Below are 25,775 nucleotides of genomic sequence, written 5' to 3'. Positions count from 1 at the left end.
TTATTTTCATACAGTTTATTTTCATAATAAAGGTACAACAATAATATTTTAAAAAGACAATTAGTGTCGGAACTCAGAAAAACTTGTATTTACAGTAACAGTCAGTAGGTGGAGCTCTCAGCTCTGATGTCCAAGAAGTGATGCTTACCAAACACTACTCACAGTTCTTTTAGTCTGAACACATGGCAACCGGAAAATATACAAAGTGCTGGTGATAAAAATCCAAAATGTTTGGTCAAAGAAACTTTCTGGACAAAAAAAAAAAAAAAAGCTTGTGGGCGTGGTCTGTGTGATGAAACTGTGCATCATGCGCTATTAACCAATCAGCAGTGATGTGCAGAGAAACCCCGCCCCCTAAAAAAGGACGTAAACATTTTTATTTTTTAGTGTTTTTAGTTTTTGTTGGAACACATTTTTGTTTTGTTCAAGTTAGTGTCTTCAATTAAGTTTAAACTGATTTCAATGACATGTGGGCTCAGTTACCGCATGCGGTTCCTGTCTTTTAGATCTTTCAGATTTTAAGATTTTCCCAACTAAAAGCTTCTTCAGATTAATGGCAGAAATAAAAGATAAATTAAATAAAACAGTTTTAGTGTTCAGAGCTGATGGTCAAAGGGAAGGATGTGTGGCCGTTATAACAGAAGGGGGCTTCACATGGTTTCAACTAAAAAATAAAAATACTTGAGTTTAAAAAAAAAAAAAAAAAAAAAAAAGCTTGCACAAACATTTTAGCAGCTTCTGTTTGTTTGTAGTGTTGTTATTGATTCAGTGTTTGTTTACTCTCTGTTTCTTTATCATTTAGTGTAGATCGATCGATCAATTCAGTTTCTTGACTCAAGGCTGGCGTCCTTCCTGTAATGCAGTGTTTCGTGTTTTGATCTCGGAGTCTGCGATTGGCGATCTTACACTTTAAGGGAGTGTCCTCAGATTGGCCTCATCAACCTCATCACTTCTTCTTAATAGCGGCAAGGTCCCGCTGCAGCTCGGAGAACTTGGGCCGGTCCTCGGGGCTGTACTGCCAGCAGCGCTGCATCACTTTATACACATCGTCAGGGCAACGTTGAGGGCAAGCCATCCTGTAACCTAGCAACCAGGAACACATGGTCACCGCTTGATGACATCACTGATTTTGTGATGCAGGTGATTGATTATCTGAGTGTTTACCTTTCTCCACCTGCTCTCGAGCCTGCTGATTGGTCATCCCCGGGTAAGGACATACCCCCAGACTGAAGGTCTCCCACAGGAGGATACCATAACTCCACACATCGCTCTCTGAGCTGTAACGACCTGCAGCGCCCAATCACAGCGCAGCACACAGTCAGCAGCCACTCTCTGCTCTGTTCTTATTAACTTCTGTCACAGACTCAACAGCTTCTTTAAAAATCAACAGGCATCTCAGGTACAGGTGTGTGTGTTACCATAGTTGAGCGCCTCAGGTGCAGTCCATTTTATGGGGATCTGTTTGAGTCCAGAAGAAGAATAAATGCCGTCATCCTCCTGACGACTCATCCCAAAGTCACTGATCTTCAGCACGCTGTTATCCCCGACAAGACAGTTCCTCGCTGCCAGGTCCCTGAGATACACACACAGACACGCACACACACGCATACACGATGTTTAAACTCAGAAAATACTTAAACTTTGAACTCACTCCGAGTTTGATGGCAAGAACAATTCTCTGCAAAGTTCTGACGGGTTTTATAACCGCGCCGTAACCGTGGTTACCTATGGATGCAGTTTTTGCTCTCCAGGTACGCCATCCCGGCTGCAGCATCAACTGCAAAGCGAAGCAGCTGTTTGGTCTTCAGCTCATCCTTCTTCTTTCTCAGGAATGACAGAAAGTCTCCACCTGGACTCACAAGACACACCTGTTAGAAACCGACCAATAACAATACAAGTTCACTCAATTTAAGCTTCACCCACCAGGAACGAGCTCCATGACAATGTAGATCGGCTGTCGCTGGGTACAAACACCAATCAGCTTCACAATGTTCGGGTGGTCATACTGCTTCAGAATCCTGCAGCCAATCAGAGAGGAGCAGAGTGAGCGTTCAGCCAATCAGAGAGGAGCAGAGTAAGTGTTAAGCCAACCAGAGAGGCCATTTTTTATATTTCTCACTCTGTTTAATTAATTTCTGAACGTGATCATCACCTCTTTCTTTGGTTAGAGGTAACTATCCCATGCTTCTCTTTCTGGAACAAACTCCTGGAGGAGGCGGGACTCTGGGCAGGTGTGGGATACTCACAGTGCCTCTGGTTCAGAGTTTTCCTCAGGCGGGATGTCTCTGTAAAACTTTGACCTGTTACCTGACCTTAGTCAGGTAACAGGTCAAAGTGCCCGATCCTCTCAGAGTCTTTGGGTGAAATCCAGAGAAACCTATAGGTGTCACAGGGTCATCAGCCTGCTCTAAAAAAAAAAAAAAGTGTTGGAGGTATGGAAGGTCATAAGCACCTCAATCCACCTCACTCCCCGAAGGCCAAAGGTCACTGATTGCATTGTATCAGCTGATCTAAGGCCACGTGTAATACGTTTGGCTGAAGATGAGCTGAGCGCTGAGGAGGATTAGAAGGCGGTGAAGCCTCATCAGAGTCCTGGCAAACTTAAACAGAGAGTGAGGGGTGAATGCTAGGGGGAGCTCCTTTTTGATCCATGTCTTTAATGTCATGTAGAGTTCTGAGACAGAACCAGTGGAGCGGCAGAACTGCACAACAGATCCTTTCTTTAACACAAGGACCAAAGCTGTGATCAGGTATCACTCTGCTCAGCCTCCCTTATGGAGAAGAGGTGCAATGTAGTTTTGGCCTTTCTCTGACTGTCCCATCTACAGTTTGAGACAACCCTAATGACCATCACTTCTTGGACATCAGAACTGAGAGCTCCACCTACTGACTGTTACTCTAAATACCAAATCCAGGAGGATCTGACTGCAGGAGCGCAAGTCGACCTTGGTGTGATAAACCTTTTTCCGGGTTTTTAAACTCACATCTTTCTGTTCCTGAGGCTGATAAATGGGTTGAACTTTCTGAACTTGCTTTATAATTCTCTCTTCTTCTCTTCTGCCACCGTGGATAATGATTCAGGGTTCAGGTTTGGCCTCCAAAGTCAAAACCGTGCCCTCAACATTCAGCTCGGACTCAGCGGGTATAGAAGAGGGTTTCCTGTTTTCCACCTTCAGGGTTTCTACCTGAAGGCGGAAAACTCTGGACCTGTCGAGATGGGAGGAGACTCAGGACTATGGAGGGATTACTGCTCTGGGAACACCGACATTCCAGCAGGAAAAGGAGAAAAGGACGTCTGACATCGCCCGATTAGATGCTGACATAACAACCCAAGTTTGACAGGGAGTACACAGACAGACATTTGGGCTGTTTCCCGATATGTGGTGTAAAAACGGTTTGATTGATTTGCTACTGACTGATTTGTTGTTGTTGATGATGATGTTGATGGTGCTTGCATGATGGGCTCACCTGGCCTCAGACAGAAAGCGGATCTTCAGCTCTGGAGGTAAATCCTCTTTACACGTTTTCACGGCGACCGGTGTTTTGTCTCGCTGCAGAGTCCCTTTGTACACCTCGCCAAAGTTACCCTGTAAAAAAGACAGCAACGAACCATGGGAAATGAAGGCGGTGAGTGAAAGATGAGTATAAGAAGAGGTAGATGCCTTACCTTTCCCAGCAGGTCCCCCAGCACCACATCCTCATGGTTCAGGATCCACTTCTTGTCCTGCAGAGAAAAAACAGCCAGTGAGCACCAAATACCATCATGATAACTAACCTGAATGCACAATTGTATGTGGGTGTAGGAGGAGCTACCTTTACAACGGGGTTTTGCAGCACGACACCAGACTTCTTGGTAATGACTTGCTTGGTGGTGAAGTGATGCTCAATGAGCTGAGGGATGGTGGTGAAGCCCGTCCCCTCAAAACGGTACTGATTCTACCAGAGAGGGTGAGAGACATTAGCTTAACATATGAGAGAGAGACACACACACACACACACCGGGTTACTGTGTGTGAATATATGTCGGCATATTGGATGATGAAGTGTGTGTATATGTGTGTGTAATCGCACGTACATCAGCATACTGGATGATGAAGTGACGTCTCTGATCGTCAGAAAACACAGACAGGACATACTCGCCCGGTTTGCCATGGCTCTCCCTAACGAGGAAGTCTCCCTGTTGCCGTAGTAACTCCTGAGCCTCAATGCGGGGGATGGCGCCGTGGTACCACTCTTGCTCTGCTAGAGGGCGTTCCGATGTGGGGATCACATCAAAGAACTGCTGCAGAGATGCAGAAGAAGAAAAATCTCCAATATAATCTGATCCTTCCACCTCTGATTCAGACCTCCCTCTCCCCCCACCTCATCCAGCTCTATTTGGGGGAAACCGAGGCGTTTCCAAACCAGCTGAGACTAACGATCTCTTAGGTGTCCTGGATCTTCTCCCAGTTGGAGATTAAACACCTTAGTTAGGATCAGCACAGCATCCACATCCCTACAGCAACCGCTCCATCAGTCACTCTTCCACTCTGCTCTCCCTGAGATACCAAAACTCCTCCACCAAGGACCCTAACCCTCCAATACCTAGAGTGAGAACATGGCCTCACACTCACATGGCCTCACAAGGTGACGTGAATCAGTTGACCCGTGATGCCAGAAATGCCAATGAGAAATACAAAGAGGCGGTGCCAAAGACAAGTCCCTGAAATCCACGAGCACTCCCTTTGTTACCCTGTCTCTATCCATAAAAGTTTTGAACAGCATCAGTAACAAAGGGCAGCCCCAGTGAAGTGCAGCAGCACCACCACCAAGTCCTCATTGAGGCCGTACGGGGGCCGAATGCCCGCAACTACGAGCTAGAAGGCTCTTACTTCCAAAGCAACCTCTACAGGACTGCCCAAGAGATGTAGCTGAATGAGTCCACAAAGCACAGGTAAACAAGTTGGACAAACTCCTTTGACACCTCAGTTACAGCTTCGGCTAATGCCAGAGTCACACTCTGATTGGCCGCTTCCTGTCAAATCTATCTGGACTCCCACAGGCTAATCAAGACTCCTCCGTCCTCTGGAGGCTTCCTTCACCTCTGCTGTCCGGGAACGGCAACATGACAAGTGCAGCTACATAAGCCTGTTGTCCATTAGTACCTACTCGGGTTGGCTCGCCACAGCTTGCCATGGTTTTCAGGCTTTTCCATTACATTATAGTACCTGGTACCTCATGTTCATACAAAATACATCACGGGATGCTCGGTCACATTGCTAATAACAACCTCGTGCACATTAGGTGGTACTCCATTGTAATGGAATACGAGTCGAGGCAAGTCAAGCTGACTGAAAAGGGGATACACAGTCTCAGGTTTTCTGAAGCTCTCCCAGACCAGAGACCTGGTTTTATATGACTTGTGTCAACAGTGGGTTCAGTGATTCTGTTGAGATATAAACGGGTTCAGTGTTGAAAAGTCTTACCGAGGTAGAGGAGCCCAGCATTGCTTTGGGAGATCGAATCATCCCGGCCAGAGAGTGACGAAGAGTGTCGAACCGAGATCCACGGTCCTTCACTTTGTCCTGAAAACACACAAACACACACACACAAACACAAACACACACACACACAATAAATCCAGAGCGCTACATTCAAATGTTAAATATGGAAAAACGCTTGTGAAAAGGAATCTCTTCCTGTCAGTTCTAATCGATGAATGAAAACTAATAATTGAACATTTACAGTTGATCCGACAGAGCGAGTATCGTCCTCGTATGGCAGTGCGGGGGGTGGTGGTGGCGGGGGAGGGGAAGCGGCAGCATCTGCCATCTTGGCGTCGAGCAAGGCCTTCTGGGAGGCAAGGCTTGCCTCTGAGCTGCGCAGCGATTGGACGGCGTGCCGAAGCTCGAGGAGAGAGAGTTTCTGACTGAGCAGCAGGACGCAGCTGAGGGCGAGAGACACAGACAGTCAGAGAGACAGAGAGAGAGAGATAGAGAAAGAGAAAGCTCTGACTCCACCTCCTCGCACTCACTCGCTCTTCCTCTCCGCGCTCTGCTGACTCGTCTGGATTTTGTTGTCCAGGTCGTCAGCCAATGCCTCCTTGCCCTGCAGATTCTGCTGAGTCAGCTGCAGCTCCTCTGTTGCCGACGACAACCTAAAGGCAATTAAAACAAGGGTTAGTAGCCACACCCACATACACACAAAGACAGTGGTGTAACTCCACTAAGTACACCACCCCCCATCACACCGACCCTAAAGCCAAACAGGCCAAAGCAGGCAGAGTGGTGTTCAGGACCCCAGGCAGAAATCACAGAGCTCTGCGCTCACCAAAATCAGATACTAACAGGTTCTACAAGCTTTTAGTTTGGTGGGTTACTGCAAACACTGAAATGAAAGTTTGAAAGAACGCACTTGGCTCTCAAGCTTTCAGCTGTCAGCGTGTTCCACAGAATCTCATTGGCCGGCAGGTTGTCCGTCTCCTCCAAAAGAGACACGTCAAACTCCACAGTCGCCTCCGGCGTCTCCGGAGACCTAAGAGAGGTAGGCAGGTGGTTACCAGTGCAACCCGGACAAAGAGGTGTCCTGTCCAACAGGTGTGAGCTGACCTGTAGGCGTCGATGAAGTGCTGATACTCGGCAAGAGGATCGATCTGCTCAACTGCTGCCGCAATCTCCTGATGGACCTTCACGATCTCCTCAGAGAGAAGACTGCTGATCTCACAGTACTCCTCAAGAATACTTTTCCTGCACCAATACACACACAAAAAAAAGTAGCTGACAGTACTCTTCCAGAATATTTTTACTGCAGTAATAGACCGGTATGAGATGGTGTGACAGTGGTCATGTGACTCACAGGGCAAGTGTCATGTCTTCCTGCATCCTCTGCAGAGCGTCCAGCAGGGCGGGTGCGGCATGGCAGCGGTGTTCATCCTGCTGCGTCCGGGCGCTGCACACCGCGAGCACATACTGGTTGTGAAGGTTGTGGAGCTTCCCCATAGCCTTGTCATAACGGTCGCGGGCACGCTCCACCTCACGGCCTTTAATTGGAAGTGAGAGACGGTTAGGGAGGAGTCAAAACGACAGTGTAACAAAGAGGATTTCAGGGACTCACCTTTGGCTACAGCCTCTCTGTATTTCTCTTTGGCGTTGCTGGCATCACGGCTCAACTGACGATACGTCACCTTCAGCTTATCCAGGTCAGTCCTGGTTACCTAGCAACCATAACCATACCGAGAAGTAATGAATGAATCTTAACCACATGCCTATAAATTTAAATGGTGGATGACATCATAACGATTGGTTTTTAACTAATTGAAATTATTTAAAAGCTGATGAAACCTAAGAGACGTGCTCAGGTGAGCTCACTCAGTCCAACATGCTTGTAAAAGCCCTGGCGTGCTTATATTATGCACCAACAGGAAACTAACTTTTAGCTAAGGCTCTGCCTCAGTCTGCTGCCCCTCCCCCTGCACACCTTGTGGATGTGGCTCTCCAGCTGCTGATGAAGACTTTGGTAGCTCTTCTTCACCTGCTGCTTGTCCCGGATCAGCGTGGCGAGACGGTGCAGTGGCCCCGAGTTCAGATCGTCGGCGTGACTTCTCATTATCCGACCCAACGCCTCCGTCTGACGAATCACCTGCGACCACGACTGGGACACAAACACACACACACTTAGACTGGTTCACATGCTTTGCCCCTCCCATTGAACCGACAACTGAGCCACTCACCTTACTCACGGTGCTGACATAGTCGGCAGTTTCTTGTTTCTCCATCTGCTGCGTCATGCTGAGCAGCAGAGAAGCATACTCTTTATCACTTTTCACCCGCAGCGTCATGAAGCGCTTCACCGTCTCCAGCAGCTAGAAGGCAGACAGCAAGAGTGAACCAGACAAGAAGTGACGAGTGGAGAGGAGGAAGCGCAGAATAATGACATCACACAAAAGACAGGTGTTTGACACAGAAGGTAGATAAAAGATGGACCTGGCCACTGTGACACACTGATTTTTGGAGTCTCAACGTTAGCATTTTGGATGGTGCTATGTTATTTCTTTCATTAAGGAAGTGACCATATTTGTCCGAGAGGGCAGATTTACTTAATGCTGTGTAATATTAAATCAAAATCTTCAAATTTCACTCTCAAAACTGAAGATCACCCTTCTCAGCCCTGTTAGTACAGTAACCTCACAGCAGCCATATAAATTAACATAATTAAAAATGCTCCTAAAGGCTCCAACAAACTTTACTATACAAACTTTAAAAAAGTGTTATATAAACATTATATAAACATTTGCCCTCGTACAGGTGTTTTAAACCAGGAATTTATCTATAGAGACCCCAAATTTTGTGTATTAGTCTGTAGACATGTTTATTTCTGCTGCAAAGTTTTAAATGGAAGTATGTGGGGACTGACTCACTGCTGCCCCTGCTGGACATGAGAGGAACTGTATCCATCTTTAATTATAGTCTGTATAAACAGTGGCCACCACAGGTCAGACTGTGAACTGCACCCCTCTGATAGTGATCTCCGCAGGTGGAAACATGTTGAGCTCTGAGTATTTGAGGCTATATCAGACCTTTAACTCCCAGTCCTGCAGCTTCAATAATCCCTCGTGGGAATTCCTTAGATCCCGACCGAACCCCATCCTGGATCTCAGTCTTTGTGTTTAACAGCGTGGATTAGCGGGCACTGATAGCATGGCCGTCTATGGAGAGACAGAGAAATATCAGCAGGTTCATAACAAATAGATGATCTGAAACAAACTCTTCAAACCTCGACATCTCCCACAGTCACTTCTAAACCTCTGAACAAATTGAGCAGGATATGTTTACTCTGCTAAAGCCACTGAAACCTCATAACCCATTTTATAACTCTCTAACAACCCTCTAAAAACCAGAACAGGGTGATTTCACCTCCAGCACAGAAAAACTCAAACTGTCCGACAACAGAAATGAAACCATCAGGTGTGAAACACTCACTTCCTCCTGTGGCTTTAAACTGATTTAAACTATAAACATTAGCTTCAATCTGTCAAAGCTAACTCAAAAACTTTCCAAGACTTTCCAAAACACGTTCCAAGCATATTTCCAACATCTTCACTACTTCCTTCTAGGACGCTTCAAAACTTTTCAGACTTCCTTCAAACTATCTAATCACGTCCCAAAACCTTAAAACACATGAAACGGTTTAAATATAGATTTAAAGCACTTTAAGATGTTTAAAAACTGTTTAAAAAAGTTAAAACGGTTTGTGGCACTTTAAGTTTCAAACTATGCTAACACTAGCCGCTGCTCCCGTCTAAATTAAAGGGAAATGAAGCTAGCGTGCTAAAAAGATAACGGCAGCTTCCTTTGGAATTGCAGGAAAACTGACTTATTAACATACTAACAGCTGCTGTTAAACTTTGTTCAGAAGTCTTTAAAACTGAAGCCGAACGGAGAAGTCGCACTCAGAGACCCCCTGTCCGCTTCTCCGAACCTTTTCTCCGGGTACGAAGCTCCGATGGAGCGGCGGAGGAGCGCCGGGATACTCGCAGGGGGTTCCCAGTTTTTCCTGCGCTCCTCGGACGCTTTCTGCCGCTTTAACACACCAGGAAGTGGGTTAATGCGGCAGGAGGCTCGCTGTCCGGTCACCGCGGTCCTCTGTCGTCCTTGGCCGGTATCATGTCCTCCGGTTCTTCTGGATTCTCTGCTCCGTTTCCCGGCTTCTCCAGCGGCTGTCCGGCTACCGAGCTAACGGCTAACAGGGAGGGGCTTCCGTGGGAAACGGAAGGAAGGGGGGAGGAGGGGGTCTTATTGTGTGGCTGAAGACGTGAACGTGTAACATGCATGGGACATACGTTGGACAGAGGAGCCGTAGGACACAGAACATCTGGATCAAACACTCCGATTTCACACACCTGGATTAGACACACCTGGGCATCATTTCTTACCGCTGCACCCTGTGGTAGAAACTATAAAAATAAACCTGAGAATGTGCACACCTGTATCTGAGCCAGGTAAGCATCTTGGTGACCCGCCAAACTAAACCTTGCAATAAAACCCATTCAGCTTGTTTTGATAGTATCAGAAATATCCAGAGCAGCAGGGAAAGTTATATAGGGCCCAATGCTAGAACCAATTCTGTTTACATTATAATCCCTTGGGGACTATCATTAGAAGGCATAACATACATTTTCACTGCTATACAGATGACACCCAACTCTATCTATCCATGAAGCCAGATAACACACACCAATTAGTTAACCTGCAGGAATGCCTTAAAGACATAAAGACCTGGATGGCCTTTAACTTTCTGCTTCTAAATTCGGGTAAAACTGAGGTTATTATTATTAAGCCCTAAAAATCGTAGAACTGTTGTATCGAAATAGTTGTTTTTATGTTGTTTTTAACCAGTTGCTTCTCAATGCCAGATTAAAAACATATGTAGGACTGCTTTTCTCAATTTGTGCAATACCTCTAAAATTAGAAACACCCTGTCTCACAGTTACACTGGAATACTAGTTCAGTTCAACAACAGTTGCCTCAAGGCACTTTATATCATAAGGTAAATACCCTACAATGATACATAGAAAACAGAGAACCCCCCCCAAAAAAAAAAAAAAAAAAATCATATGACCTCCTGTGAGCAAACGATTTGGTGACAGTAGAAAGAAAAAATTCCCATTTAACATGAAGAAACCTTTAGCAGAACCAGGCTCAGGGAGGGGCAGCCATCTGCCGCGACTGGTTGGGTGTGAGCAGATAAAGACAGGAGAAGGACATGCTGTAGAAGAGAGCCAGAGATGAATAATAATTAATATTTAAATGCAGAGAGGTGTACAAACATATGTGAGTGAAGAAGAAACTCACTCAGTGCATCATGGGAATCCCCCAGCAGCCTACACCTATTGCAGCAACTAAGGGAGGATCCAGGGTCACCTGATCCAGCCCTAACTATATACTTTATCAAAAGGAAAGTTTTAAACCTAATCTTAAAAATGGGGATAGTGTCTGTCTCCTGAATCCAAACTGGACACTGGTTACATGGAAGAGGGGCCTTGAAAGCTCAAGGCTCGGCCTCCCATTCTACTTAATACTCTAGCTTTCATGGGGTGATACTGAAGTACTATAAGGTCATTAAGCTAAGACCTTATATGTGAGGAGCAGGATTTTAAATTCTGGATTTAACAGGGAGCCAATCAAGATAAGCCAATATAGGAGAACTATGCTCCCTCTTTCTAATCAGTCTCTGCCTGTCAGTACTCGTTGATTTTCAAGGCTGAGTACAGCCTCAGTTTACCCGAATTTAGAAGCAGAAAGTTAGCGGCCATCCAGGTCTTTATGTCTTTAAGACATTCCTGCAGTTTAACTAATTGGTGTGTGTTATCTGGCTTCATGGACAGATAAAGTTAGGTGTCATCTGCATAGCAGTGAAAATGTATGCTATGCCTTCTGAAAAGATCATTTGTAACCTTCACTAAAGCTGTTTCTGTGCTGTGCTGAGCTCTGAAACCTGACCAAAACTCTTCCAATAAGCCATTTCTCTGCAGATGATCTGTTAGCTGTTTGACAACTACTCTTTCAAGGATTTTTGATATGAAAGGAAGGTTGGAGATCAAGTGATAGCTTTTTAAATAATAGTTTAACAGCCTGGCTACAGTGCTGAAGAGAAACCTAGTGTTGATCTTATTTTCTTTAATCAGTGATGAATAGTAAGATGTTCTAGCTTTAGTAATGGCTTTCTTATTAAGCAGCACACTATTTTTCCAGGCTACATGATGATCTTCTAAATTAGTGATACACCTTTTCCTCTCCAGCTTACAAGTTATCTGCTTCATGGTGCGCATTTTAAAGTTATACCAGGGAGTCAAGCACTTCTGATTTGAGGCTCTTTTTCACAGGAACTACAGTATCCAGAGTCATACGTTGTGAAGAGGTAACATTATTAACAAGATAATCGACCTCTATTGGTGTAGCGTTCAGGTATCTGCTCTGCTCTGTGTTGATATAGGTCATTGAAGAAGATAACAGTGAGTGGATTATATTCTTAAATTTAGTTACAGCTCTTTCAGAAAAACATCTACTGTGATGACATCTATTCCTCACTGCTGTGTAATCCATTACTGTAAATGTAAATGTTCTGGTGTTCACTGTTTGCCTGCTGTATCAGGAATAAATGAAAATAAGATGAATTACCTCAGCTTATTTTTTGGCTCAGTAATATTGATGATCAGCTTTGAATGCCTAATAAGGTTTTGGAGGGTCACAGGACATTCACTGATTTATTGAATTATTTGTTGATTCTTTGATTTTAAACTGCATCAAACAAATTGTCACAGTTTAGACATTTAAAACGTCTCGCAGGAGCTGAGAGTCTTCGTCAGCACTGAAAACACAGGGCGTCATAAGAGGAATGAGAAAAATGTAAAATCCAGCCATTAGGAGCAGAGTGTGGGCGGGGCTTTCAGCAGGAAACTGAAGGAATGAAGTGGTTTCTGTTCAACCGGTCAAGGCGCACACGTCTGCTGAGTTTACTGACTTCTGTTAAACACAGTTTCCTGTTTGGTTTTTAAAAGTTTACCAGAAATTAAATGCACGACTTCCTGCATGTGATCACACATATTGATCATCTGGCACGCGCGCTCTCGCTCTCACACACAGACACACACACAAGCCCGTTCAGCTATCTTAGTGAGGACCTTCATTGACATAATGCTTTCCCTAGCCCCTTACCCTAACCCTAAACATTAAAAATGACCTTAACGCCGTCAAATTTGTGAGGACCGGTTTGTGTGCCCTCACAAGTGACTGTTGGTTCTCCCAAGTATAAAAGAATGCAGATTTCGGTCCTCACAAAGACAGCTAGACAGGAACACACACACACAGAAAACACATGCACAGCAAAACATGAAATTAAATGGAGTCAAATTCAAACAGAGACCAACTTATAGTTTGCGTTTGTTGGTCTCTGTTTGAGAGGGGGGGGGGGCACCGAAACCACAGCGAGGAGGTGGTGTCGGGTTTGCAGTGACAGTGGTCGAGTTACATAGAAAATGAACAGAGGGAGAGAGAGGGCGTGTCGGCCGGTAGAACAGGTTTGGGCGAGGCGGTCAAGCGAGCTTCACACACATAGTGAGCCAGAATGAGAGAGACCAGAGTCAGATTTGTTTCCATTTCAGAGAAGAAGAAGAACACGGCGGCGGCGACCGACGAGCATACAGGTGAGTCCCTGAAACCCCTTTAAATCCTCTGTAGTACAAATACTACAATACATCTACTTCAGCTAAACACTGGAGTACTCATGTTATAGACGCAGTAGAAGTAACTCTGTACTTGGTTACTGCAGTACCTCTAGTTTATGAATACTTTGATTCACTCGAGAGGACTTTAAAATGTGACTGAAACCTCAGTATAATGCAGTACTCTGTGCTACACTATAGTACACTATGATACAGTACACTGTGCCGTACACTACAGTGCACTGTAGTTCAGTAAATCAAAGTAAAATACACTACAGTACTGTGTTTACCTGCTCTTTACCCCATCATATAAGGAATCAGACCTCTGAATGTGAATAAATACTAAGATCTGCAGTACTTTGACTTGTAACCTGTGGTACTTTTTACTTCAGTTAAAGTTTTGAGTACTTCACTGCTGACTTCATGTGATGACTCAGAGTGTGTACACCTCACAGTCACATTCATCCAGGTAACATGCCTCACCTGTTGGTCCAGGAGTGTCATCAAATGGTGCCTTCACTTAAAGCAGGAAATCTGGGCCTCGGTGAATTAATCTAACTTCAGTGTTACTGCACGAGCTAATCAAATCCAATCGATCAATCAAATTTAAAGGGCAGATGTCTGGGCGTGGGGCTTTTGCAGCATCATTGAGTACTATCACATACTTCAAAGGTCACAAGTATAAAGCAGAGGACAAAGTACTCAGATCCTTAACTTTGTTTTACTCTGTGAATGTACTCAATCAGTGAAAGCACTCAGTTACTTTTATCATTCATTGAGTAATCAACCACTCCTCTTATTGGCCAGATCTGATCAGTCACTCTGATCGGAACATCAGTTCTGCAGTAAGTGTACTCATTGATCACCTGTATTGATCTGTTTCCTTTCACATAGGTCTCTTCCTGCACTGCATTAACTGATTGGCCAGCTGCCTGATTGGACATAATTTTAGCCTCGCCGTCTTGTGACGTGTCAGCATGTCCTCAAATATCAATGTCTCTCTGGAGAACCCCTACGGTCAGGTAACTATTCCACGGGCTAAGCTCCACTCTTCCAGTGACTCCACAGTGATAGCCAATCCGATGGTTATTACCAGCAATGAGAACCCGTACCAAGTGTCGAGCTCCGCCCCCCCACCATACACGGTGAAGGAGGATGGAGGGGGAGATGATGAAGGGGGGAGCTGCCGTGCCTGCTGCTACCGTTGCAGGAGAAAGAAGTGACATCATCGCAGCAGAGCGTGATGTCATAACAGTAGAAGGATTGTGACTGGCTCAGATTTATTTATTTGTTCTTCTAGAGGAAACAAGGATGGAAGGAAATGAGGAAACAAAGAAGGAAGGAGAGAAGGAAACTTCATGAACTGGAGGATGTTTTCTCGCTGCGGCCATTTTGTGTCTCAAATAGTTCACTTACATGTTTGTGAAGCTCAAACCTCCACCCCTCACCACCATCTCTACCCAGAACTGGGATTTCAGAGGCCATGGGGACTTGTGTGGTTACAAGCACTTGAGGGGTCATGGCGTCTTTGTGGTGCCCTGCGGACTTCGGGGATCACAGGGACTTTTGGGACTCAGGGTCTTTATGGGGTCCTGGATTTTTTTTGCCCTTGATGGTATTTTTATTTTTTTACTGGCAGTTTTATATCAATACATATAAAAAATATTGGGGAGATGATTTTTAGACACAAAATGGCCACCACTGAACCGCAGTTTCACTTCTGTGCCTTTGTCAAGAAACCTATAGTTTTGATGTTTTTCCTGTAAACAACATTAGGTATGATTTTATAGTGTTACTGGATATAATCAATATGTTGGATTATAACTGATTATATCTAATACCAGACAGAGGATTGTTCTCCAATGTTCTACATGGTTATATAGTGATGTTTGAATTTTGTAGACATTCAGAATTCAGCTGAAAAATCTTTAAAACATTCAATTCAATGATTGAAACTTTATTGATTATTACAAAAGTTCTTGATCATTACGAACTCCAAATGAACTGATCTAAAAATATTTTTTATCAGGTTGTAACAAAGCAGCTGTAAATTATGCTGTTTGTTTTTCTTGATGATGATGATGAACATTTGTGTTTGTGTTTGTTTTTTTTTATATTTGACACATAATTGGCATTATTCTTATTATTTTTTTTTTTTTTCATCACAGTGACTATGCAAATCAAATGAAGCAATCAGAGCACAGGTCATCATGTGGAATAAAATTTTAAATTTAAAACTTCATCTCTGTTGCTGCTCGCACAACATTAAAGTCTCAGTAACAGCGAGCCAAACCTTTCTCTGATTTTTAGAATCATTCTTATGACGGGAATTTTACAAATTTTATGATAATCATCATTAATTATTGTTAAAATATAAAGTCACCATTTAATTGTTTTATTGTTAACAATGAAACAATTATTGATGATGTAGTTGATCCTATATTGTGATCGGAGCTGATAGGAGGCAGAACCCTGCCCAATTTGGATCTGCGACCTTTGATTTGATTCATAAGCATAAACTAAGATGTGTAAATCTGTACAATGGCTTGTGTCACAAATGTGTGCACCAACACAAAACATAGCAGAGCAGGTCAGCCACTCACCAGAAGGTTGGTGGTTCGATCCCAGGCTGCCTCCTGGCTGCATGCCAAATATCCTTGGGCAAGATACTAACCCCATGTTTGCCTACTGGTGGTCAGAGGGCCCGGTGGTGCCAGTGTCCGGCAGCCTCGCCTCTGTCAGTGCACCCCAGGGCAGCTGTGGCACTACAATGTAGCTTGCCATCGCCAGTGTGTGAATGTGTGTGTGAATGGGTGAATGACTGAATGTAGTGTGAAGCGCTTTGGTGTCCTTAGGGACTAGAAAAGCACTATACAAATGCAGGCCATTTACCATTTACCATAAACACAAATAAAAAAAATTATTTGAAGATGTAAATTATTTTAAAATGTCTGAATAAAATGTCTGAGTAAACAGCAATCATTTGACTTACAAACATCTTTTTCACTTTCAGAGCTTCCTGTTGGTACAAATCTCTAAAAATACTTGGCTTTCTTTTCGTTCACTTACATCATCAAGCATGGGTGCATGAATTGGCAGATGTGCACGGATCATGCTGCATGTGTGCAGTGAGTTTGGGGGGGTTTGTAATGCATTTATTGAATAACAAAAACATGGCACAGTACAGTACATCATTCATAATCAGTGTTACAAGCAGACAAGTGCAGATGAAATAAAGCAGAAAGAAAGATACAACAGTATATATTGACAATAATCAAATTAGATATATTAAAAAATCATAATAATAAAAATAAATTATCAAATAAAATGAGATGAAATGTGCTAGGGATTAACATTTAGTTTATATTTTTCAAAAGTGTCGCTGAAAATTGAACCTTTGGACCTTTTCATGAATTTCAAGGAGAAGATGTAATAAACTAATTCTCTATGAAAGGGAATGAGAGCATGCCTTCAGGTTGGGAAACGGGTCATTCAACTGTGTCCCTTGGAGTGTCCTGTGGGGGATGCTTCAAAAGTATGGGCGAATGCCCTCATGCTATGGGCCATTCGATCCATGTACAACTGTTGCAGGAGTGCAGGAGCTTAGTCCGCATCACAGGCAGTAAGTCGGACTCATTACTGGTGGGTGTTGGACTCTGTCAGCGCTGCCCTTTGTCACAGATTCTGTTCATAGTTTTGTGGACAGAATTTCTAGGCATTGCCAGGTGGATAAAGGCTTCCACTTTGGTGGCCTCAGAGTCTAATTTCTGCTTTTTGCAGATGATGTGGTTTGGACCCTCAGTGTGGTAAGGTGTAGAGCTCAGCCATCCGGAAGGGGCTCAGAGTAGAGCCACGAGTCCTCCGCACTGAAAGGAGCTAGACATTCCTAGACCAAGGCAGACCTAGGACACGCTGGAGATATTATATCTCTCAACTGGCCTGGGAATGCCCCAGTGTTCCCCCAGATAAGCTAGAGGATGTGGCTGGGGAGAGGGAGGGCCTCTGCTGCCCCTGCAGCCAAGCCCTGGGTAAGAGGAAGAAAAATGATAATTGTTGTTACTTTTCAGGTAATGGAAGACATTTGTTACACCTGACTTGGACCTGGACTCAAACAGGAGGTTGGGATAAAATGTTAGGTTTTATTGCAGGCAAAGAGGATAAACAGGTAGTATTGTAAGGCAGAATTTTCAGAGTGACATTTGCAGAGGAGCAGGCAGGTTATCCACTGAATTCTCTCCACAGTTATTTTCACTGAAGCTTCACCTTCAGATTGTCCTGAGTAAAAACAAAATACAGTTTTTAAATGATGATTTCAGCTATTAAGGGGGAGGGGGGGGGGAGGAGAAAGAACAGTCTAAAAAGTGATTGCCCCTCTTGATAAATCATAAATTTATGGCAATTAAACATATTTTTTGGAAAACCGAGATTTCACTTCCACACCCAGGCCTCATTATTTTCAGACCTGCCAGACATAGGTGTTGAATAGTTTTCTTGTTTAATTAATAAAACCATAACTCAAAAATTTATTTTTTTTTCCTGATTCTGAGTCTCTGACCCAGTGTTTCATGTTTTAAATCTTGTTAATTCATTATTGTTTTGATTTGAAGAAGTGGGCTTGTTTCTATTGATTCTAATTTAATTACGATTGATTTCCTTGTGTTTAGAAGTCTTTCAATTTCTTTTTAGTTCCCTACTATATTATTTGAGATTTTTAATTTAGTCATAAAAGACTTTAGGATTATTAGTTTACATCCTGTTCCCTTAGTCTCATCTTTGTGTTTCTTACCTTAGTGTATTCGAAGTTAAGTCTGTCACTTTGCCTACGGCTGTGTCTCAACTCAGGGGCTGCATCCATCGGAGGTCGCATTTGAAGGCCGGTTACGTCACAGCGACACGTCGAAGGCTGTCCCAATTCAAAGGCTGCTCCAAATGCAGCTGACAAATGCATCCTTCATTTCCCCGAATTTGAAGGATGGGTCGGGTGTATCCTTCGTGGCCCAACCTATCCCAGAATTCATAGCACAGCCCAGCCAATTCCAGTTTCCAACAATGGCGGCAACTACTTAATTGTAATATTACTCTTATTAGTCTTGTCAATACTTTATTAATTAAATTATTATTTATATTATTTTTATACTAATATCAAAATACTTTTCAAACGTGGCAATGGCGGAGGAGCACGGCTAAAGAGTTTGAAATATTTCTCTTTCTGGGTCACAAAATAAACTTTTAACATATTTTCAGGTGAGAATGTAGCTGTGTAAGCTTCAAATATCTTCTCGGTCTATCAAGACATCACATATTTGCAAAAGTGCTCCAACGTTTTCAGAGACGTCTGTTACCCACCAACTCGATAGTTCACCAGGTGGTCAAGGCTCACTAGAGCCGGCGAGAACACCAGATTCCCGGCACATCGTTTTCAGACCCGACGCGGTCTTTCACTACTCAGGTTAAACATGATATATAAGTCTCTTAGATGACTTACAAATGTTATTGTTTAACTTTTTTCAGTGTTTTATTTGATCCTGAGTAAATCGGTTTGGCTGAGATTAAAGTTATAGTTTTCACACAGCTGAATAAACGTCAAAAAGAAAACTGATTAAACGGAAGTGTGAGATGGTCGAGAAATTCAACTGCTCCCAAACAAATTAGTCTGCCTTAAAAACCAAACTATGGCCTGATAACTTTCACTTCTTGAGTTTTTACGAAATAAATCAACAAAGTCCAGTTTCACTTTTCATATCGTCTTCTTTCAGCATCATATTTCTGACAATGCATTAAAACATGTTCTATTGTTTCTTCTTCTGTATTGCAGTCACACTTTCCTGTACGGTGTTTTCCTATTAAAAACAATGTGCTATTCACAGAGCTTTATATGTTCACCAAAGACAGTAGAAGTGTTAGAAAAACACACAAAAAAGGACAGTTGGACCAAAGGAGTCAAAGTTCAATGAGGGTCCAGTCTGAGTTTAAGTTTGAATCTAACCCTGAGTTTAAAACATTCATGAAACTCATCTAAATCTGACGTGAAATAGTTAGGCCTAATCAGAGTCTGTAAGAAGTTTCCTGCCTTGTTTATTTGAAGCAGCATTCAGGTGACACCCAGGTGAATCCACTCTAAACCTGTAGCCACAATCCCTTGTTAGAATCGCATCTTTTCTGTTGATCTGCAAGTGAGGGTCTGAAATGCTGGGCTATGATCCTGAGGTCTCTCAGAGTCACCTCAGAGCTAACGCTAAAACAGGAAGTCAAGTCTGAGCATCAGATATATATAGAAAAGTCACTTTAGTTTCTGTCTGAGATGAACAAAGAAGAGGAAACAGTGAAAGGAGTCCGGTGATCAGTCAGGTGAGCTCCTCACCTTCACTAGATTTATTCACACACTCACACAGTTCCAGTTTCTCTCTGAACCTCTGAATGAGCTGCTGAGTTGAGACAGTGGTATTGTTTCCTGTAACATCAGAATGTGACTGATGAGATGGTCAAACCCAGACAGACCTGCAAGGGGCACTCCAAACCTGCTCACAGGAAACAGGTTGCTCTGAAAAGAACTCTGGTCATATGTTTTTTTCTGTCTGGCTGAAGTTACAAGTATCTGTGTGTGTGTGCAGCGTTTTTCTCACTCAGAGAAAAAATCATGCGGTCCTAAAGGTGTGCAGACAGTGGATCAGAAAAAAAACTGCAGGTGAAACATAAACACTCCTCTGTACACCAGCTTCCTCCTCAGGCTCATCCTTCTTATGTGGCTCCTCCTCTCATCTCCAAATCTCTCTCTCTCTTGCTCACTCTCTCTGTTGCTAGGCGACCTTAGTTTATACTGAGCTGTAACCTGATAGGTTGACACAGAAACCAGAAAATAGTTGTACTTTCAATTGGCTGATCAGGTTACAGGTGAAATTGTTGGGTTTTTTCATGTAAGAAGTTTCATTTTGTCTCTTTCCTGAAACTAGTTTTTATTTTCACTGTCAGTACTTACTGATGAGTTTTTAGATTTGACCTGTTATATTACCTATGTGTTTATTTTCACTGTGTAACTAATGAATACTGATTTAAACAGCTGTGCAGTCTTCATGTTTTATGCTTTTAAGATTGGTGTGTTATTTGACTCTGAGAGAGCTGCGAGTCGACACCAAACAGGATGAATTATTGATAAAGACGAGTCTCTCTCTGAGGCAGGAGTAAAATTGACACAAAGACCAAATAAAGGAGCAGAGAGAACAACAAGAGAAAGCTTAAGAAACAGGAATAAAAAAAAAAAAACAACACGAGGAAGATAAAAAACCAATAAGAGACAACTGAAGAACTGAAGAACAACACCAGAGAGAAAATAAGAGGATTAAAGAGATAAAGACAAAAAAAATTAAAAGAGGAAAAGGAGAAGATGTGAAGGACAAAATCAGGAAAAGGTAAAACCAGGTGGGTTTCTGTTCCAACCAATCAGAACGTAGGAAGTGAAATGCAAATAAACGCAAAAATAGGGTTTTGATTTTTGAGCCCTTATAGTAAGTACAGAGGATATGCAAATGTATTTTTCAGGTCTGCTCAGTTTTAGTTTTATAGCAACATTCGCAGTCTAAGACTGAACCTGGTTTCTGTGAGTGGCTGAAAGCATCGGTGTGATAGATCTGTAGAGGAGCAGTAGCCAGCGTTGGTACCCTGATGTCTAGAATTAAAACTGTGATGATGATGCAGAGAGCGTGAGGTGTACTCAGGTGTGTTTTGCAGCTTTGACCTTTTGCTGGAGGTATGAGTTATACACTCAGTCTTGAAGTTTAACTTTCACACAGTCTGTCAGGGTCTGGTCTGTGACCCAGTGCTCTCATTTGGTTTTGATCTCTTTTACTATATTTTGAAGATAATGTTAAGTTCTAGGTTAATTATTTAGTTGCGTCAAGTTGAATCTAGTTATGTTACACTTACGTCTTCTGGTTAGTCTAATGTATTTCTTGTCTGTGATTTCAGGTTGTCAAGATTATATTGTCATGTCTGCGTCTCATGTTTCCTGTTTTACTTTGAAGAGGTTTTGTGTTTCTATGTTCATTGTGTTTAGTTTTACTCTTCCTCTGTGACATCGTTATGTTCATTTGTGTCAGCTGTTTTCCCATGTGTTTCCACTTCCCATGATCAGCTCCTGTGTGCTTTTAGTCTGTGTGTGTTCAATCATTTTTTGTTTGAGCATCTGTTATTCTACCTAGTCTCCATGATTATGCATTCATGCCAGGTCTGTATGTCTATGTCTGTGTTCCAGGGTTTTGTTATGTTTAGCTCAGCCAGTTTAGATTATGATTTAGAAATGCAAAGCAAAGGGCAAAACTAAGTCCAGCCTTTAATAAATGGCTCGTTTTTCAGTTAATATTAAGTTTTGTTATTTTGCGTATCTGCACTTGGGTCCACCTTCTTCACTCCTTACAGTCTGCCTCAGCCAGACTGTGACACAGTCAGTGCAGATGGGAATATAATTTAAAGAGTTTAACTTGAGCAGTCTAAAGCAAGATGATTTGGGGTGATGTGGTACTATAAGGTCATTAAGATAAGATGGGGCCTGATTATTTAAGACCCTCTATTTGAAGAGCAGAATTTTAAATTTGATTCTAGATTTAACAGATGAAGGGAAGCCAGTATGGGAGTAATATACTCTCTTTCTAGTCCCTGTCAGTACTCTTGCTGCAGCATTTTGGATTAACTGAAGGCTTTTCAGGGAGTTGTTTGGAAATCCTGATAATGAAGAATTACAGTAGTCCAGCCTAGAAGTAATAAATGCATGGACTAGTTTCTGAGTCACTCAGAGTCAGGATGTTTCTAATTTTAGAGATATTATGCAAAAATATGTCCTTCAGTTTGCAAATGTGCAATTAAAGGACATATCCTGGTCAAAACCAACTCGGATTCCTCGCAGTTTACTAGAGGCCAAGGTAATGCCATCCAGTAAGAATCTGGTTAGATGCCATATTTCTAAGATTTTCAGGGCTGAGAACCATAACCTCAGTTTTATCTGAATTTAGAAGTAGAAAGTTAGAGGTCACCCAGGCCCCTTTTTGTCTTTAAAACATTCCTGCAGTCGTGTGTGTGTGTGTGTGTGTGTGTGTTATCTGGCTTCATGAATAGATAAAGTTGAATGTCATCTGCAAAGCAGTGTACCGTATTTTCCGTACTATGAGGCACACTTAAAATCCTTAAATTTTCTCAAATCGACAGTGCGCCTGTATGTATGAATTCTGGTTGTGCTTACTGACCTCGAACCGATTTTATGTGAAACACGGCGCTCAAATCTGTCAAACAACAGTCCCAAAGTCAAACGAACACGACAGCATCACTGAGAGTTAAAAACTGTCTAAATTCTTTCATCTTTAATAAAATGATCAGTGCTGCTGCTTTACCAGGTGTAACAATTAAGTTTAAAATCCAGGCATCCATGAAAACTGTGATATCCTAGGACTAAGGAACCACGGAGACCATGTTTAACTCACAGTTACTACTTTATTAAGAGGGCCGGGGCATGTGCCCCACAGACTGAAAACTCTCCAACAACTGTTGCCCCCTGGTGGATAAATCCCTGCCACAACATAACATTCCTCCCCCCTTAAACTGAAACTACTCTGTAGTTTTAATCACTACAGAAAATACCCATAAACAAAAACTTCACCTTTATAAAAATGCAACAACCCCATCCCCAGCCTTTATTGAAATTTCACTCCGTAATAATGAACCTTTAGTCCAACAGTCTTAGGTTAACCTATAACAGTTCACCGTAATCTCCTTCTTATTATCGTAATCATGGCACAAAGTCTCTCAGGTGCTCCGGCGGTCTCTTGGTTCTTTGCGATTGCCGTAACCCAGTGGCAGGTGATTCCTGTGAATCACTACTCTCCATATGTGGCTTCACCACTGGTGTAACTTGCACCTCCATATGTCTCTCATCTTCGTCTTCTGTCTTGGCGCTGATGTTTGGGGCTGCCTTTGGGGTCTCGCTTGGGTGGCCTTCAGGCATTCCTGCTGCCAGGCACGGCTCCAGGCGGGCAAACAGCTGATCTACGTGACGCTTCACCACTGTCCCATTGCCCAGCATCACAAAGTAGGAAACAGGCCCCGTCATCTCCTGTATAAGTCCTGGTATCCATTTGGGTCCTCTGCCATAGTTTCTGGTATATACTGTGTCTCCAATAACAAACATGTGCTCCTTGGCATGTCTATCATGATACAGTCTTTGGCTATCTTGTTTTGCTGTCACTTTCTGTTTCAAGTCAGGGTGTATGAGATCAAGAGTACACCTCAACTTCCGGCCCATCATCAACTCAGCGGGAGACTTCCCTGTTGTGGACTGTGGTGTGATTCTGTAACTAAACAGAGCCCTGTTTAACTTGGTTGCCAGTGTGTCTCCAGTACTCTTTTTCATGAGTTCTTTGAACATTTGCACTGCTCTTTCTGCTAACCCATTGGATGCTGGGTGATATGGAGCGGAGGTGACGTGAGTGATTCCGTTCTTTGCCATGAACTCTAGTTTGTGCACTTACAAAACACTGGGCATTGTCTGAGACCACCATCTCAGGAAGGCCGTGCGTGCTAAAACAGTTTCTCAGGCAGTCTATGGTTGCAGCTGCTGTAGCGGATGGAACTGGATACACATCTAACCATTTGGAGTGGGCGTCCACTATTACTAAGAACATTTTACCCAAAAATGGGCCAGCATAATGTATCCTTCTCCAGGGCTTTTCTGGCCACTCCCAGGGGTGTAGCGGTGCCTCTTGCGGCCTGTGTCTATGTTCTTGACATGTACTGCAGGACCTGACCTTGTCTTCAATGTCATTCTCCATATGCGGCCACCACATGTAGCTTCTGGCCAGGCCCTTCATGCGGCTCATTCCTGGGTGTGACTGATGTAGCTGTTCCAAAAGGGGGCGTCGACCTTGTTCTGGTATCACCACCCTCTCCCCCCACAGCACACACTCAGCTCCTGTTGTCTCTGTCTGTAGGGCTGAAAATTAGGATGCTGTGTAGTGGGCCATCCTCTCAAAGCATACTCACGCACTCTGGAGAGTATGGGATCTTTGGTTGTCCATCTTTGCAGCTGCTCAGATGTCATCACGCCCTCCTGGTCCTGATCTACCATCAACACTTGGTCCTCAGCTGCTACCTCTTTAGGGAGGTTCTCTGGAAGAGGGAGATGACTCAGACCATCAGCATTACTGTTATTTTTGCCTTCTCTGTATTTAATGACATACTCATAGGCTCTTAATAACACCGCCCATCGCATGATCCTCTGTGACGCCATCTGAGGGACGGCCTTCAACTCATGGAACAAACTTATCAATGGCTTATGATCCGTGATAATCATGAACTTCCTGCCGTACAGGTACTTATGAAAATACTACCAAATATTACAGCCAATCCTTCTTTATCCAGCTGTGAGTAGTTCTTTTCTGCTGCATTCAGGGTACGTGATACAAACCCAATGGGTTTTTCCTGACCATCTGGCATGCGGTGAGCTAGTACTGCTCCCACTCCATAGGGGGACGCATCGCAAGAAAGAATTTAATCTTTTTGCTCATCATAGTGTACCAATACACTGCTTGACTGCAACAGTTCCTTTGATTTCCAGAAAACCTTCGCCTGTGCTGGTCCCCAACACCATGTTTCCCCCTTTCTCAGAAGCTTGTGCAGTGGGGCCAACAGTGTGGACAAGTTTGGCAAAAACTTATTATAGAAGTTCAACAACCCCAAATAAGCTTTGAGCTCTGTCACTGATTTTGGGGGTGGCGCCTCCTGCACTGCTTTCACTTTTGCTGGCACTGGATGTAAACCGGTCTTATCCACCCGATGTCCTAAAAATGTCAATTCATGGAGAAGTGACATTTTTAGGACATTTGCTCCTTAAGCACAGGCCCACCTCCTCCAAGCGCTGCAGCACTCCATCCAGTGTTTGAAGATGTTTTTTGTCATTCTTTCCCGTCAGGATGATGTCATCCAGATACACTGCGACATTAGTCAGACCTTGCAACACACTCTCCATGGTGCGCTGAAAAATGGCAGGACTTAAACTCACACCAAATGGCAACCTGGTGTATGTAAACAAACCCCTGTGTGTTCACTGTGACATACTTTCTAGATTCCTCATCAAGTACAACCTGTTATGCGTGACTCATATCTAACTTGGTGTATTTTTCTCCTCCCGCCAGCCCCGCTATCAGGTCCTCCATTCGTGGAATGGGGTATTGTTCTACAGGCGACACCTTGTTAACAGTCAGTTTGTAGTCACCACAAATTCTGGCGCTGGAGTCTGGCATTAGCATGGGTACAATGGGTGTGGCCCACTCTGAGAATTTCACTGGTTGGATGATCTTCTCCTCCAACAGTCTCTCCAGTTCCTGCTCCACTTCCTTTTTCATAGCAAACGGAACTGATCGGGGCTTATAGAAGCACAGTTTGGCATCACTGGCCACATGTATCTTTGCTGCAAACCCCTTCAGCGTTCCCAACTCGTCCTTAAACACTGTTTCATGTCTGGCCAGTATCCGCTGTAAGGCATCATCTCTGCCTTCTATCTTATGTACAGGTTGCCAGTCTAATTGGAGGGCCTTAA

General features: G+C 43.4%; 1 protein-coding gene and 1 long non-coding RNA gene across 4 annotated transcripts; one reads left to right on the top strand and one right to left on the bottom strand.

Annotated features, from left to right (window-relative positions):
* Positions 1–9,756, bottom strand: fer (fer (fps/fes related) tyrosine kinase). Of its 3 annotated transcripts, none has more exons than XM_085167310.1 (20): positions 9,457–9,756; positions 8,555–8,683; positions 7,709–7,840; positions 7,456–7,629; positions 7,093–7,192; positions 6,835–7,018; positions 6,588–6,725; positions 6,394–6,513; positions 6,014–6,136; positions 5,725–5,926; positions 5,466–5,564; positions 4,076–4,279; positions 3,814–3,936; positions 3,668–3,724; positions 3,469–3,587; positions 1,924–2,018; positions 1,726–1,849; positions 1,419–1,573; positions 1,165–1,287; positions 1–1,083 (listed from the first exon to the last, which is right to left on the bottom strand). In XM_085167310.1, exons 2-20 carry the CDS (start codon positions 8,621–8,623, stop codon positions 947–949), a joined length of 2,478 nt encoding a protein of 825 aa, XP_085023436.1. In that variant the 5' UTR covers positions 8,624–8,683; positions 9,457–9,756; the 3' UTR covers positions 1–946. The 3 variants fall into 3 exon arrangements, with proteins under 3 accessions (XP_085023436.1, XP_085023434.1, XP_085023435.1); XM_085167308.1 differs by having other exon boundaries at positions 4,076–4,282; positions 9,457–9,755; XM_085167309.1 differs by lacking the exon at positions 9,457–9,756 and adding an exon at positions 9,368–9,390 and having other exon boundaries at positions 4,076–4,282.
* A 1,477-nt stretch (positions 9,757–11,233) lies between these two features.
* Positions 11,234–20,558, top strand: LOC146514899 (uncharacterized). The gene is made up of 2 exons (XR_014875200.1): positions 11,234–13,180; positions 14,093–20,558. It is a non-coding gene; the product is annotated as an uncharacterized LOC146514899 (long non-coding RNA).
* The last annotated feature ends 5,217 nt before the right edge of the window (positions 20,559–25,775 follow it).

This window comes from Neolamprologus multifasciatus, chromosome 7, assembly GCF_963576455.1.
Source record: "Neolamprologus multifasciatus chromosome 7, fNeoMul1.2, whole genome shotgun sequence".
NCBI classification, from domain to species: domain Eukaryota; kingdom Metazoa; phylum Chordata; class Actinopteri; order Cichliformes; family Cichlidae; genus Neolamprologus; species Neolamprologus multifasciatus.
This window is presented reverse-complemented; position numbering and strand designations above follow the sequence as displayed.